Source organism: Adelges cooleyi, unplaced genomic scaffold (genome assembly GCF_023614345.1).
Source record: "Adelges cooleyi isolate 19-005CV unplaced genomic scaffold, UGA_ACOO_1.1 ACOO_flye_CR_arks_rails_tigmint_CR_PRNA_2, whole genome shotgun sequence".
Classification (NCBI taxonomy): Eukaryota; Metazoa; Arthropoda; class Insecta; order Hemiptera; family Adelgidae; genus Adelges; species Adelges cooleyi.
In genome coordinates, this window is record NW_026095860.1 from 3,323,463 (window position 1) to 3,339,705 (window position 16,243).

The following is a 16,243-nucleotide window of genomic DNA, read 5'->3' on the forward strand; positions in this document are numbered from 1 at the left end:
AATATTCTATAACAAAGCCCAACGATATTTTATAAGAAAAATTATTTATTAAATATGTATATTAAATCATATACATCATGAAAACAATACTTAGTATAGACCAATTTGTTAACATTAACAAACATAATTTGTAGTTTTACAATAGATATATATGTATATATATTGCCAACATTTGTTTTCCCAAACTGAACTGAACCTTCTATTGCTTACACTCATGGGCCAACTCGGTCATTCTTTCAGCGACGTCGCTGAACTCTAAAAAACAATTTATTTAATTATTTAATAATTTAAAATAATTATAGGTATACTAGAAATTCATTTTATTTTATTTTTCCGGTGATCACAATTCTGTAATTAAATAAATTTGATGCTATTTATAAATCAAGAGGATAACAATATTTGTTTATCGCAGTTTATTTTAGTTCAAAGTAGTAACGCAACTTGGATTTATTTCCGGGGTAATACTCGTAAGTATAGACTAAGTAAATCTGTAACGTTCCCTAGTAGTAATTTTCAAAAATCCAGGACTACTATTTTGGACATTATAATACCTTATACTTTGGGTAAGTGTAATTGGGAAATTTTATTTTAAAAATCATTTGGTGGTGGGGGGGGGGGAGGGTCACGATTCCTAAACCATTTGCTCAAAGTATCCCAATCGTGGTAAGTAAGAAACAATAAAAATTATGAAAAAATTCAAAACGCCGAGTAAAATCTGTCATGCTGATTCAAAACATGGAATAATGGTAGGCACCTCTTAAAATTAATATACTTGTCGATGTTAATTAATTTCGTACACCTACATAGAATTATCATTTTGTCTTGGTTTTTCGATTTTCTCGGAAAATAACAATGGTTTGTTCATTAAGTCAAAGCCCCGCACGGAATGCACTTAATTACTATTTTATTTAGTGCACTATGCGAATGCTTTATTAAACAGCAAGGTATATTGTTGTTGTTGGGAATAAAACCGGAGCTGATCTCGAGACAAGTTAATAATAAATCAAATATAAATGCAATACGTTGGACGTAATTGTTCAAAAAAAAATAATTAACTTAAATATACTCTATTTACTAGAAAAAAAAAATAGTTTTTTTTTTTAACTACACAAATCTATATAAAATACACTAAAACGGATATGATGGCGTTTCGATGAAGTATTTTAAGTTTTGAATGTTGGCGTTTTCAACGGTATGCTTCTTAGAAATATTATTATTATCATGCCGAAAGGTTTCCCATTATCCATCTACTTAAAATTCATGAGTTGCAAATTTAAGAAGAGAAAAGATAAATCGAATTAATACAAAATATTTTAATCCGGTTAGACCTGCAGGCCATCTGCCACTCGTTGCGGCGTACCATAATAATTGGCTAGGTATTTAAAATGCCGTATTAAAATTATTAACGATTCTCACGTGCTTTGCCGCTTAATTGTTTTAGTATACTTAATTTACAAAGATGTACAATACACCCACGCGTGTCTGATGTGTTAGGAACCTAACCAGATCCGAAATTGCACGGCGAAAGTTATTTATACATATATATAAAAAAAAAATGTACCCTTTTATCGTATACTTGTTCTGATTAAAATAATCTGTGTGTTTTGATCGTTTAATATTTTCACAGTCGATAGTTTATTTGAAAAAGTTTCTATTTCGTTGAGTTTAACAAAAGTTCTATTTACCGGCGATCAACAGCTGAATTTGTTCTTTGGTCACGGCGAATTTTTTCTCTTCCAATTTACCCAAAGCGTTGGAAAACTTCAACTTCATTGAATATTCATCGTCGGTTTCTTTGGATACGTCCACATCTTTGACTCGGCCAATTTGCAAAGAAGAATTTTTCAGCGCTTTGGTGATTTCGGGCAGATTGTCCGAGTACACCTTACACAAGGCCAAGGCGTGTTCACGGGGTAGACCTATCTGGAATAATTAATATCTTAGATAAACTGTGAATATAATATACACATAAATCACTTGTAATTCAGTTGCACTTTGAAATGTTACAATATCAAAGGATTTTTCCATTTTTTTTTCACTCAAAAACTCACTTTTCAATGATAAAAACGATGAAGTATTGTGTTAAAAAAAAATTTGTTTAATATTTTTTCTTTCGAGTTATGGGTTAAATAAAAATATTTTTTAGAATTTCTATATATTTTAATAGCATAAATCACCAAGACTTATGTGACGTTTTTTCTTGACTGAAAAAATATATTAATTAAATTATCTTGCTTTCAAGCCAACTCGCAGGAAATTATATTAAATAGGTATAATTTGTAATATACCGAAAAAACGGTTTGCTCAAACAGGAAGAGGAAGGGATCCAGAAAAACAATTCTCAACATTGAAACCTATATTTTGGGAAAAATAATCAAGTCAAACGCTAATGTAAATGGATACCAGTGTTTAAGTATAAAAGTTTAATTACCTGTTGCAATTCGTTAGTAAGGTAGTTTTGAGGCACAGCGTGGCAAGCTGAATTCTTTAAAATAAACGTGATGGCTGCTACACAGGCTTTACAATTTTCTCCCTCTAAACAAATACGGTTTAATTAAACACAACAACTTACCGCATAACTCGTAATAAGACTAATAGCAGTTTAGTCGTCAGACCTCTCAAGACAAAGTTTTCACATATTTTCGAACGAAGGAAAGGTGAAAGGTTTATAAGTATTTTTAAATGCATAATATCTGTAGTAGTAGTGTTGTACCCCTAACTGATTTGATGCTTCGAACATTTGTTTTTTTTATGTTTAACTAAAAATATTTTAAACACTAACTCAGCTCTTGAATTGATCATATCAAAAAGAGAAACTGACTTCGCCAATTTAAAATGAAGGGCACAGGGGAAGAACGGTAGTAGCCCATTTATAAAATTTTTTTCTTCAGTTTTTTTCAATATATGCCGTTAATTTGTTTTATTTATGTCAATAGATTGTTTAAATAAATAATTTTTTTAATAGAATAGCACTTAATGTGATTTATTTTGTTCCTATGTAAGAGAGAGAGGAATTCACGAACTTTGTTTTTACTATACTATAAAATTTTCATAAATGGACTACTACTGTTCTACCCTGTGCCCTTCAAATATTATGGTTTAATAAAAAAAGAAAAATATCATTTAATTCCATAACAAATTCAATGTACAATCTAACCTAACTGGTCTACTGTCCTATAAGACAATTGAATGTAAAATATTTTTTTGAATGTTTGTCAAAATACATTTTTGAGTTTGCACGGAATCTAAACTGAATTGTTTTTTTGATTTCGAATTTCCTAAAAGAACTGTTCATTTAAAAATAGGATTTCTGAAATAACAGAGATGGGCATCATTAGGTTATTCTTTTTTTTATGATAGAACAATTTATTATTTTTTTGTTATTCATTACTGAAATTATTTGAATACAACTTGTATTTTTATTCGTCAAGTAAGAAAATATTTTTTTCATTCACCTGTAAGCTGCAAATTGAATATTATTGTTGTTTGTTGCAAACGAACAGTTGACTACGACGAAAAGTACAGCCATTAGGCTTTAAAGCTATAATAATATTATTACATATCCTAAGTACCCGTTATCTTCAATTGCTGACGTTTTATTTTTTTTAATTTTCCGTCAAATTAATTTATAGTTTATTGATGTATCTAGATAATCGTCTTATATATTTATATAATATACTAGAGTAATTGAAACCCGTAACATTTTGTATTACACATAAAAAAAAAAGAAGAAAACAATTTGACTTACCCAGCTTAGCATCGGCCATAAGCTCCTTAGCTTTTTCGAACTAGAAAACAAAAGCTGTTATTAATTATTTAACGTTGCATTACACCATAATAGGATTTCTTAACAATAATAAGTACGGTATTTATACCATGATGCTAACAAAAAGTGGCGTTACACGTTGCTGATATAATATGTATACGTCATGTATAAATATTTAAACATCAAAACGCTGCTTGAGAAGATAATGCTCCTTTAAATAGACTTAATTTTGCAGAAACGTTAGCCGCGAATGACAAATTGTTAAGTACACAAACAAGTAAAGAATGAAGTTTCGCCACCGACATCATACGTTAAAAGTCCGTGTCGTTAACGACATTATCACATTAAAGGGCGACGGATGTCCTCTGTAATTCGATTCACGGTTGTTGCTGGGCAAAAGTAAAAAAATCAAAGGCTGTCAGCGCACAGTCCATTAAGTTCAAACCCGAAATCGTATTACCCGCGCCGAGTTAATGCTTGTCCACGTGATGATGGCTCGCACATTCGTACGGGTCATGGGTAAAGGAAAAAATACAGAAAAAAAAACCAACACCGTCAAAACGCCCCCGCAACAATAAAAAAAACAAAAAAAAAACTTTACTTGGCTTAACTTTCCGTAGCGACGCGACGTTAGGTGAATAATAATGCAAAAAAATAATAACTGTTTACAAATCCCAACAGATTGTTAGTCGGTTAAAAACGAAAAAAAAACCCTTCCAAAAAAAAAAACGAACAACGCGATGCCCATAAATAAGACCGTCGCAGAAAGCAAAAAACTTGTTGAATTGGTTTATTGTTGTTTATTTGAACGAGGAAAACAAAAAAACTAAAAAAAAAATTATGTCCTGAAAACGTTGTAATTTATATCTGTGAGGGATATTATTAATTAAAATGGCGAATAAAAGCATAATAATAATGGAAAAATAATGAAAACTTACGTTGAACGGCTGGTCGAGCAATGAATTTACCGTGTGCTGCGCTAAAAGCTTCATTTTAATTGATGTCTAAAATGGATAAACAATAGACGATATAAGAAAACGTTTTTAACACGGACCTAAACACACGGTTTTAATAATAAACGTCTTATTCATTTTACAACAATAGGTAAACCGACGCTTGGCGTTAATGACAACACATTCATTATGATTATACATATAATGTATTGTTATAACAATACATCAAAACATATTTTTATTAGGTACATTTTGTGAAAAAAAAGTTTTATATAAAAAAAACTTTCAACTTAAATTAATTAAATTGTTTAGTATGTACACACTTATAATTTTATTATTACTATTATTACTATCACTTATATAATAATGATTTATTTATAATATGATTGGTATGGGAAAATGTATGTTATAACCTCAATTCAAAACCAAAATTTATTGTATTGTATATAGCAACATTATTTTTGGTCAGCGCACGAAAAGTTCTTTTCAAAAATGTTAAATTATTTTTTTTAGTCTTGAATAAATGACCGAGTTACTTTGCTCGTCCCTACAAACAATAACGAATTTCATTTTTTCTATAATTTTTTATCAAACATAAGAAAACAAAAAGAATCTAAAAAAAAAAATAGTTTTCTTTTTACTCATTTAAAGAAAATTGAAACCGATTAGGAGTACTTTATGACATACCTAGTGCTTATTTTGTAGTAACTAGTAACGACCAAAAAATTATACTAATATTCAGTAATATCAGTTGAAAGTATTTCATTGAAACTAAAATGTGTCATTATATCTTTGAAAAAAATGTATTGGCTATTTACATTGACTTTTTTTTAGGACTGCAATTAAATAAATGAGATAAGTGCCAATGTTTTCTTTTAATTGATAACTAAATACACGAACATAGCCAAGGTAGATTAATGAAGTGGCAAGATTTAAAAGGGTCGCAGAGACTTTAATACAATTATACAAGTGAGCCAAATGAAAATGATTTTTTCTTTGACTAGTCATTATCCGTCAAGTACATTAACTCTTACAAAAAAATGTTGAGAAACAGTAAAACGAACACAGATAGAAGTAGGTTACATCGGAAAGTATTACACGATTAAAACTGTTTTTTTTTTTTTAAATGTCACTTGTACGTTTTTGGTATTCATCACTTGTCATTTTTTAAATCCATTTAGAACGTACTACGTTCAACGTAATTTGTATACTTAATTTAAAAAAAAAATTGAGAAAAGGGATTACTTATTTGACTAAAATAGTAATTACAAAATCCTACAGGTGGCAAAAAGTGTCAGATTTCTCAAAAACGAGGAGATTATTATTATTATTATTAATCTGATAACGTATGTTTGTTTACCATTCTCGATAGAGCGTTGATCTGGACCAGCAACCACTCCGGACAGTCTCCGCCTCCACAGAATTTGAATTTCTATAAGTTTAGGTACAAAACAAATAATAATGGATGGTTTACATTAACGTCCGTGTACTCGAGATGCCCCACGTTATCGCGCAGTGTCTAGTCTTAAGCGTTTAAGTATAGTCTACGCGGAAACGTGACTGACAGAGCGAATAACGGCGAGGTTATATAAGATTAATTATACACGAGTACAATAATGTAGCTAAGTATTGTTTAACTCACCATTGTAGCTGAGCTTTCGACGACCAACGTCAACCCTCCACGCCGAGAGAAATGTTTTTCCCAGAGGACCAGCCTACGAACAGCAGAAACCTGTAGAAAGCAAATATAATATCAACCTATACAGTGCGAGGAATTTGTTTCCAAGTCAAATATATATAATACAAAAAAATAGTATGTGTGTATACTTTTTAGGTTTTTTTAATTTAATATTACTTTTCCCCTCGTAATCCTTGTCCTGGGAATTTCCTTGAGGGGACATAGGGTAACCGAGAGGCCGGTCCGTGTAATAATACCACAACCTAAGGGTATGTGTACAACGTCATGAACGAGATTAAACGGGGAATCGGTAGCAATCCCCGAGTTAATCATCGCGGTCACCCGGTGTGTCCGAGTGTAAAGGTATACACACGCATAATAGAAATAATATGGAAGGTATAAGTCTATAAATACAACAAGAACCCTATGGAAAATGGGACATTTCGTTGTTGGACGCCATGGAGCTAATGGACGCTAGGACCAAGATGTTTTACCTAATAGGAATCGTCTATATTATACAGGCAAGTACATTCTTATGTATTTTGTAGTTAACAATAATTTTATAATATTTATTTTCACTAAATCCGAACCAGGCATCAACATTTTATTTTTAGCAACTTTCATGTTGTAAACAATTTAAAACATAAATCACAAATTATAGAAAATATTTCAAACCTAATAACACACGCTGAAAAAATCACAAAAATGTGTTTTTACAAATTTGAAATTTTTTAAAACAAAACTACTAGAAAAATTCCAAGGCCAAATTCAGCAAAAAAAAATTAATTAATATTGGTTTGTGTTCCAAAATTGTGTTGCTTTATATTGTATAAGTTTAAATAATTTAATTAGGTAAATACAACATTTTTAGAACGGAGACAGGACAAAGTTTAGGCCAGGATATTACATTTAATTTAGACCTATAAATTAACTTTATCTCGAATAAAAAAATTGTTCTCACTAGGTAGTTAAAAAAAGGTAGGTATGATTTTTCTCGATTAAATAGAGAATAAAATAAGGTTAGATGTAAAAATGTACAATTTTTCCTCAGTGAAAAGTACTAATTTTCTAATTTGAGTCTTAAGTTAAAGAAATGGGTTTACATTTTTTAAAATACTATTTTAAAAAGTTAGGATTTCCAAAATTACTAACGACGTTTTTTTGACAAAAACAAGAGTTATCATTCTGCAAATATATCTAAATATCCTTATCATATAAATATGATGTTTGAATTAATATAAAGACAAAAACTTATTATACACCTTCTCAAAGCTATTTATTATTAACAAAGACCGTGAAAGTCCGATAAAAATATTACCAATCCTCAATACTATATACTAAAAAACACATAAAATAAATTAAGCTCTAATCAAGTTTTTGATTAAAATTGCCTATACCGAACTATTTAAAGAGTATTATGCACGGAATAATTTTTAATGTAGACAATTTTTGGTACAACCATATTAGTGGTGAGAAATTACTTTTTTTCTGCAACTAATTGCCTATACCAATCGCCTTACAAAGTAACAGTTAGCATCCTCAAAAATACAAAACTTTGTCATTGTTTTTCTATAGCAAAAATAAAAAAATAAATTTACATTTGCCTCATTCACTTGAAATTTTTTTAAAAATAAAAAACAACAATATACTAAAATCCACACGAATTTCATGGGTACTCAAATTTGTAATCATTCCATTATTTTAGATACATATACAAGGTGATTAACTTATCGTGATCTAATAATATCTTACTGGGTTTAATAAGAAATTACATTTTTTCTTTACATAATGTTTTTATACAATGTGATCTCAATTTTTCACCTATTTTGTTTGTTTTTACCCCCCTCTCAACTTAGTTTTTTTGATAACAACTTTTGAAACTTTATCGGTAATGCATACATATCATTAACTTTTTAAATTTGGAATAATTTACTAAAAATGTTGACTTGTCGATAACCAGTTTTGGATAACTATTTTTGAAGTTATTGAAGTTTCAAGTTCAGGGCTGGAGTGTAGTATTATTTTTATCTGTGCCCATTCAAACTTTTAAACTTATAACTTTAAAAATAGTTATCTAAAACTGGTTATCGAGCAGTCAACATTTTTAGTACATTATTCTCAATTAAAAAAGTTAATAAAATGTATGCGTTACCTTTTAAATTTCAAAAGTTACTATAAAAAAAAACTAAGTTGGGAGGGGAGTAAAAACAAACAAAATTGTGAGAAATTGAGATGACATTGTATAAAAACATTATGGGGGAAAAAAAAATTATTAATTAAACCCAGTGTGATATTGAGTGATTCACGATAAGTTATTCACCCTGTATACAGAAATCCTCACGAATTTCATGGGTACTCGAATTTATAGTCATTCCATTATTTTATATACATATTATATGAATATATATATACATATAATTATATATTCTAGAATCTAGTAGGAGGTACTATACAATAAATAATAACGTGTGTGTACCACTTTATAGAGCCAAACGAAAATACCTTGCGTTTATTCATCTGGTGCCCGCCCGGCTAAATAAGCCATTTGTGTGATACATAATTCATCTTTTCGTCAAGTAGGTCTTCTACGATAATCACACCCACCAATTGAGTTTTCCGTAAATTTAGATTATATTATAAAGGTATGTTCTACATATGTACGACTTGAAGTGCAACGACCAAGTGGAAATGTAGTTAATCAAAATATACACTAAGGCGTTGATATGATGAACTGCATACTTGCCACTATTAAATTGCTACTGCAGTACTGCACCTCATATTCTCTCCGTCACGATTTGATAAATTTTGAATTATTTTTTCGAGTCGAAACAAAATGCATACAATCGAGTAAGAAAGGCAATTTAGAAATTTCCATTACAAAGAGCTGTCAAGCCTGGAAAAAAAAATGTTGGTTATGTAAATTGACCACAAACAAAACCGGCTCGTAAGTAAATTATAATTTAAATTATTTTACGGTTATTAGACTTTTATAGTTAGACAAAAATAATGTTTGTTGTAAAATAAAAAAAATATTACAAATATTGGGCGTGCGTAATAAAAAGGGCCAAGTCAATATTTTGGGGAAAACTAGTAAGATATAAACAAAATAACGCAGGAAAAATACTTAATCGATTGTGTTACAAGATAAGTGTCACTTAATTTAAAAAAGTTTAATTTCAATATGTTTTGGGATACCTATTTTTTTTTAGTGTAATTGGAGGTAAGACATGAGCAGATACTTAATCCTTGAGAACCAAAATGTATGCATATCAAATAGATGTGTATGTAGTATAAAAAATTAACTAGCCCATTTCCAACCTTGCAAATTTATTTAAAATTTTCATTTGCTGTATTAAGAAATTTAGTTTTAATAGCCAAGCTCCATTTTTTCTCGCACTTACAATATATCCAATACAGTAAAAAAAATATTGAATTTAATTTAAAACAAATCAAAAAAATTTGTTGCTTAATATTTTTTATATCATTATTTAGCAGTAGACCAAATGTTTCAAAAATAAAACAAAATGTTAAAATTATCAAATTTTCTACATGTTTCATAAATAGTACGCCTGCTACAACATGATTTTAAAATATTAACAAACTATATGGCAACACTTTCAAAACATTAATATTTTTTCCGGTATGGGATTACTATTAACAAATGCTATGCACGCTTGACATATATACACAACACTAAGAACTTTAAATTTTTGTAACGGTATATTTAACTGTTAATAAAAGAAGTCCGAAGTCGTGCACTTATTCATAATATAATAATAATTATATGCTTAATCTTTTTTAATTTGTAAATTATAACATGTATACCACTAATAGTGTTTCTATTAAAACATTATAATCATTGCAAACCTACTACGTTTTTATATCTTTTTAATTTAATTTAAACTGTTTAATCGTTTATAATAGTTACCTATAACGATGGGTTATAATTTGATAAACATATTATTATATAGGTACAATATAAAGTTTTCAAAAAATTCCTGAAAATACAAATTTTTAAACCATAAGTTTACATACAAAATGTTTGTATTACTAATGTTTTTGTTAGAATTTATTATAATACAAAATAAAGACATAAAAAAAAATTGCTTTTTTTTAAAACTACTTTTGAAATATTTGTATTATGACTTCTATTCTGAAAAATTATGTTATATTATACAAGTCTGATCTCTAGTTACGACAATAAAAGTAAATAAGTATGTATAAAAAATAAAATAAAATAACTTTAGGAAAGCACGGAATTTATTATTAATAACAACAAAGTCATATCTCAATGAAGTTTAATGACTGTTCTCTATAAATTTCAAGACTATAAAAATTATTTTTTAAACAATACCTAAGAAGGTGACATCTGGGAATATCTTTAGAGCACGCTAAAATATTTTATGTTGTGAAAACAAAATTATTTTTATGTCTCATAATATTCAATAGAACCTTTAACCTCATACATTTTAAACAATTTATTTTTATTTTTACTAAGAACTTATGCAGAAATAACACATGTATTTTTTATTGAATCGAGACCTCAGAAATTGATACCGATTTAACCCATTTTAAAGGGGTTTATGTTAACCCTCCACATTTAGTACATTATAAATAATTACAGACATTTTGTCAATTTTTTTCTAATTAAGTGGTAACATAAAATCAATGTACTTATTATATACATACTTAACGAATATGTAACCAAATCCCACACTTTATTCTAGTCTACATTCCAGTAAATTCTATACAACTGATACCTTCTCAACATAAGCACTCCTCTTAACAACCTGACGTTTGACAGGGATGGTTTTTGAAAAACGACCCGCGAGTTCTTAGCTGTGAACCAAAACGAGCAGGTCGTTGTACGCGTTTAAATATGACACCATAGAATGTGCTCTTTTATAATAAAAAATTAACCAGTCATATGAAAATCGCAATATTAGCATAAATAAATAAAAACAATATACATTAGATAGACAAAGCACCTAACCCAACCCAACAATTAGGCATTCGATTTCAATCACAAAGAAGCATATCCATCGACGGCGTTATACCAATAAATGATTGAGGAGATATATTTAAATTCGTGATTTTTTTTTTATTGCCAATAAAATATCAGTTTACCTAAGTGTCAGTAATGGTATCGGGTTCAACTTCACATTAAGTGAGAAACATAGTGTTATCCGCCTACCCCACAAACAGAAACTCTTCTTATACTTATATGATGGTGTTATACAAAACAATTGCTTTGATATACATTGATATATAATACTCAAAGACCTAAAATATTTAATTCAATTGGGCAATATCAGGACTGATAGTCAGAAAAAACTTAGAATAAAAAGAAAAAGTAAAGTGTTATCAGAAAAAGTAAAAAAAAAAATAGTTGTCAAGCTCTAAAACTGGAACATCATTGAAACGTTTCAAACTTTTAAAATTTGGCTACCTCAGTTAAAAAAACTTTAAAATGAGGTTAACCTAAAATTGAAAAGTGATATATCTAAAAAATGAATTCACTACAATTAGGTTTTTATTTTTGTGTTAAATAGTTACATTGGTTGAAGAGCAAAATACAAAAATAGTATTGGTGTTGGGAAAATGTTAAATCAGAATAAAGACATGGTCATTTCTTAAAGTCAACCCTGGTGTGAAAATGTACAGTATTGGTAGAAGTACTGTAAAAAAAGGAACCATCCAAAATACCCATGCACTAACCAATGAAAATTTAATATGATTATACCTACGGATCATCGTTCATAAAAAAAATTGTTGATGCAGAATAAATCAAAAGGAAAAAAAATTGTTTAGACCAAATTATATATTTTTTGGTTAAAACTGAATTAACGGCCGCAAAATTCAATCACAAATACTTCATAAATTTGTTTTTTTTTATGAAATTATAATAATTCAGCTTAAAACATAAAAAGGTGAGAAAGGAAATCAATTTTAGAAATAAGTAATTACAATTTAAAAGCGAAAAAACAAAAAAAGGTTATTACTAAAAGTGAGCCTTCCTTCCCTGTGGATAGGAATTGATAAAATATACAAAATCATGATACACATTTAAATCATAATGCATATTTAAAATTACATCTTGGTACAATTTGATGTGTTTATAAATAACATTTGCGGTGAGAATATTTATTAATAATTTAGATAATCGATCAAGCTAATGAAGTTTAAACTTATTGATACTTTGAAGCATATTGTCCATCTTTGAGCCTTCCCAATTAACTACAAAAATGACAGTTCTACCATTAGTATTTATTATCTTGAAAAAAAAATTAATATTCTTAAAAATTGCTTATAGAGTCATAGCATCCTTATAGTTTGCAAATCATCTTTTTCACAGTTTTTATTATCCATAAGGCACTGTGTTAGTTTGTTTACAACTCTTCATAACTTTTTAAATGTTTAACATAAGAGTTATACTTTTTATACAATACAAATTATGTAATTTACGTTTATAAGAGAGGTCTACCTTACTTATTTTGACATTGAATCTTTTAGATTTTAAATTGTCACAGAAATATAACACAACATAAATTATGAACATTTGATCAAATTTGTTTGAATAATAAAAAATATAAATATTTTCAACAGCTTGTTGACGGAGATGCCAGGACAACGCGTGCCGATATCAATGCAGTGTTGGGCGGAAGCGAAGATCCAAATTTTTGGCCTTCCCGGGGTCGCAGAAATAATCCAGTACCCAACAAATTCAAACAATATTGGGACAGAAAATTCAACATAGCCAACATTCACGGTAATAATATTACAATGATTGAAAATAAATAAAATACTACACATTTGGAGATTTGATGGCGGCTAACACGGATTAATGGATAACCAAAAGTAACATAATAATGGTGTATACAATTCGTTTGTACAGTTACAACATAAAACTATAAATTGTATATACATACTAAATATTAAGTTTTTTTCAATAACTATAGCACGATGATTATTATACTGACATATAAAAGTTGATCAGTAAAAAATACTTGTGTTATACACTATTGTTATTATTGTCAGACGCAAGATGAAGGATGGACGTAATACGAGGAAGGCAAAGTTTAAGCTCAAGCACAATATAGATTATCCATAAGTTTCGTTTGTTATACGGAGATATTAACAATAGTGCTAACATTACAATAGTGTTACTTGTGTTTTAAAAAAAAATTCTCTAGAAACATAGAGTTCGAAAATTTGACCACCCACTTTAAGGGCATTAATTGATAGCGGGCAGTTTATAAGGGGTATTATAAAGGTAATATTTAAGAAAAATGTGGTTTATATAAATTTCGAACATGTTAATTTATTTTCGGGTGAATTTGTAAACGTTTCTAGGTATAATTTTGAACTTAGGCATTTTTTTCTACGAGTAAAAACCATTTGGTTTATACAAGAAACCAATTAAGAGCTAAAAGACTGACAAAACAAAATTCGTCTGCTTAGAACGATTGAACAATTTTAATTCTGTAAAAATATTTGAGCTCATCGGCTTTTTTTAAAGTTATTGTGGAAGTCGATTTTTGAATAACTGTTTCATTTACTTAAAGAATACAATGAAGTGAATGCTAAAAATGATAGAAATTAAAATAGGATTTAAGCACAATTTTAATTGAAAAATCAAAAATCGATTCCCACAAGAATCTAGAAAAGAGGCCGATAAACTCAAATATTTTTTGAATTGAAATCGGACCATACTAAGTATATAGGCTAATTTTCTCAGGATTTTGGTCAAAAACCGCGCAAAAAAAGACCGCTTTCAATATCCTTTAACCATTTTACAATTATAAGTACATTAAAAATACTAATTTTAGTAATTGAAAGTTAGCGCAATAAAATTATTGTTTTTTCTAGTCCACCGTGGACTTACTTTATACGTTTGATCTCAAATCAAAGATCAAATTATAATTCAATATAATCATATTGATGATATTTATAAATATAGTTATATTGATTGATAAGAGAAAAATAACAAAATAATTTGTCTAATATATTGTATAACAAAAACTTCCTAACATATCCAGAATCGCTGTGTTTAAAAAGAGTCTATAAAAATATCTTGATAAATGTTAAAAAAACATTTTTTTTTAAAATTTAAATGTATTTATCTATAGTATTGAAAGCCCGGAATTTGAAGAACAAGCAATTTTTTACAATGCTAGTATTAATAGAAATGTAATTTATATATTACAACATTAATTTTAGTTAATTTAATATATTTTTCTAGTTTATAGTAAAATGATTTGCATTTTATTAACTTTAAGTCAAACGACATGTATTAACATTGTAAATGCTGCAACGGCACCGAAATATCGAAATCGAATGGGACAATTTTCAAAGTAATATATGTTTGGTAAGGGCATAAAGGGTCTTTGAACCTCCAAAAACAATTAGAGATCATAGGGATAAGGTACTGAGAGTTATTGTAACATAATTAATATTGTAGATGTACAATTTATATCTCGATGCTCGTTGCCTAAGTAACGTGAATAATATGTACTATAATAATATAATGTTCTGTATGCGTTATCCGAGTGTGGGGTTGCAAGTCGCATGTTGCACCCACTTTCCCAATATTTTTTATTATTATTATTTTTTAAACATTGAATCTCCTGCTAAAACAGGATTTTAAAAATTATTAAAATTGTAATTGTCGAGCCATCATATTTCCCAATAAAGGCTAAAAAAAAAAAAAAATTATTAAAATATTAACAAACTTTTTGACAACCTTATGAAAAAAATAATCACTTTTTTGCTGTAGGATATACAGTATTTTACTAGGGTTTCGTTCACAGATATTCGATTAAAAAAAAAAAATAAGACTATAAAACGTACATCGTCGGGTTTTCTATAAACTGTAATACAATCTAATAAGTTTTTATTAAATAATTTTTATTAAAGTATTAAAAAATAGAAAAAATAAATACATTTAAAGAATTTATAAAAACTAAGCTATTAGTATATCAATAAAAACCTAAAATTGTATTATTAATCCAAAATGTTAAAACGCCAACTACAAACAATACACTAAACCAGTTAAGAAAATACCTATAGCTTCACATCTAAAATAACGGATGTGTGACGTCCTCTTAAAATTAAAAATATATATAAAAACATAATTGTTTACATATAATTAATAATAAATAAACTAATTATTATTATTTATCGAGATACAAAAAATGTTTTTGGTGAATAATAAATAATCAACTTTTAATCGTTTAAATTATCTTTTATTTCAATTTTGCCTAAATCCGAGTAAAGCATTATAAATAAAAACTTGTGACCACAATGGATACGAGACCAATACTTTCGGTCATTAATTTTTCTTTTCACTTGCTTAGCAAGTGTAACACCCCAGTTAGGTCGTTGCTTATGGCAACTGTTTGGACGGTTAAAAAATAACATACATATTTTGCAATATTAAAAAACCTAAGCGTTATTATTTCCGGTTTTTAGGGAATCTGGAAAAACCATTGTACGTGGAAGAACCTATGTGGGTGACAATGGACAGAAGGGCCGACGTCGATGACGACTATTTCTGGGTGACGAGGGGAAGGAGGGCAAGCAGTTGGAAGCATCCCACGTTTGTGAAGTTTTCGTCCAACACTTACAGGGACGAAATGGAGAGCAAAGTGAAATAATACCCAAAATAGATGGCAAACTGGAAGAACAAATACCGAGCAGTAGTGATCTAATTACTTTGAATTCTATTGTTATTATTATTATTATTATTATCTTATAGTCGAATAACAAAAATACGACAACTACTATTAATATTATTATTATATGTTGAGGTGATGTTGAAAAAAAAATTATGAATAAATTATAATT

The 16,243-nt window shown here is 28.5% G+C and overlaps 2 protein-coding genes across 5 annotated transcripts in view; one reads left to right on the forward strand and one right to left on the reverse strand.

Annotated features, from left to right (window-relative positions):
- LOC126833294 (COMM domain-containing protein 4) overlaps positions 1-16,243 on the reverse strand; it is a 27,192-nt gene continuing 10,949 nt past the window's right edge. The window contains exons 2-9 of one of the 4 annotated variants that reach the window (XM_050564545.1): positions 9,137-9,290; positions 6,362-6,451; positions 6,080-6,151; positions 4,705-4,770; positions 3,749-3,788; positions 2,432-2,535; positions 1,686-1,923; positions 2-255 (exon numbers count right to left, since the gene is read on the reverse strand). In XM_050564545.1, the coding sequence (XP_050420502.1) occupies positions 200-255; positions 1,686-1,923; positions 2,432-2,535; positions 3,749-3,788; positions 4,705-4,770; positions 6,080-6,151; positions 6,362-6,364 (579 nt within the window). In that variant the 5' untranslated portion in view covers positions 6,365-6,451; positions 9,137-9,290 and the 3' untranslated portion in view covers positions 2-199. Of the gene's footprint in view, positions 256-1,685; positions 1,924-2,431; positions 2,536-3,748; positions 3,789-4,704; positions 4,771-6,079; positions 6,152-6,361; positions 6,452-9,136; positions 9,291-16,243 lie in introns of all 4 variants that reach the window. The other 3 variants (XM_050564544.1, XM_050564546.1, XM_050564547.1) reach the window with 3 other exon arrangements.
- LOC126833296 (uncharacterized) lies at positions 6,847-16,200 on the forward strand. Its single transcript, XM_050564551.1, has 3 exons — positions 6,847-6,918; positions 13,004-13,166; positions 15,869-16,200. The coding sequence occupies exons 1-3, from the start codon at positions 6,856-6,858 to the stop codon at positions 16,051-16,053; spliced, it is 411 nt and encodes a 136-aa protein (XP_050420508.1). The 5' UTR covers positions 6,847-6,855; the 3' UTR covers positions 16,054-16,200.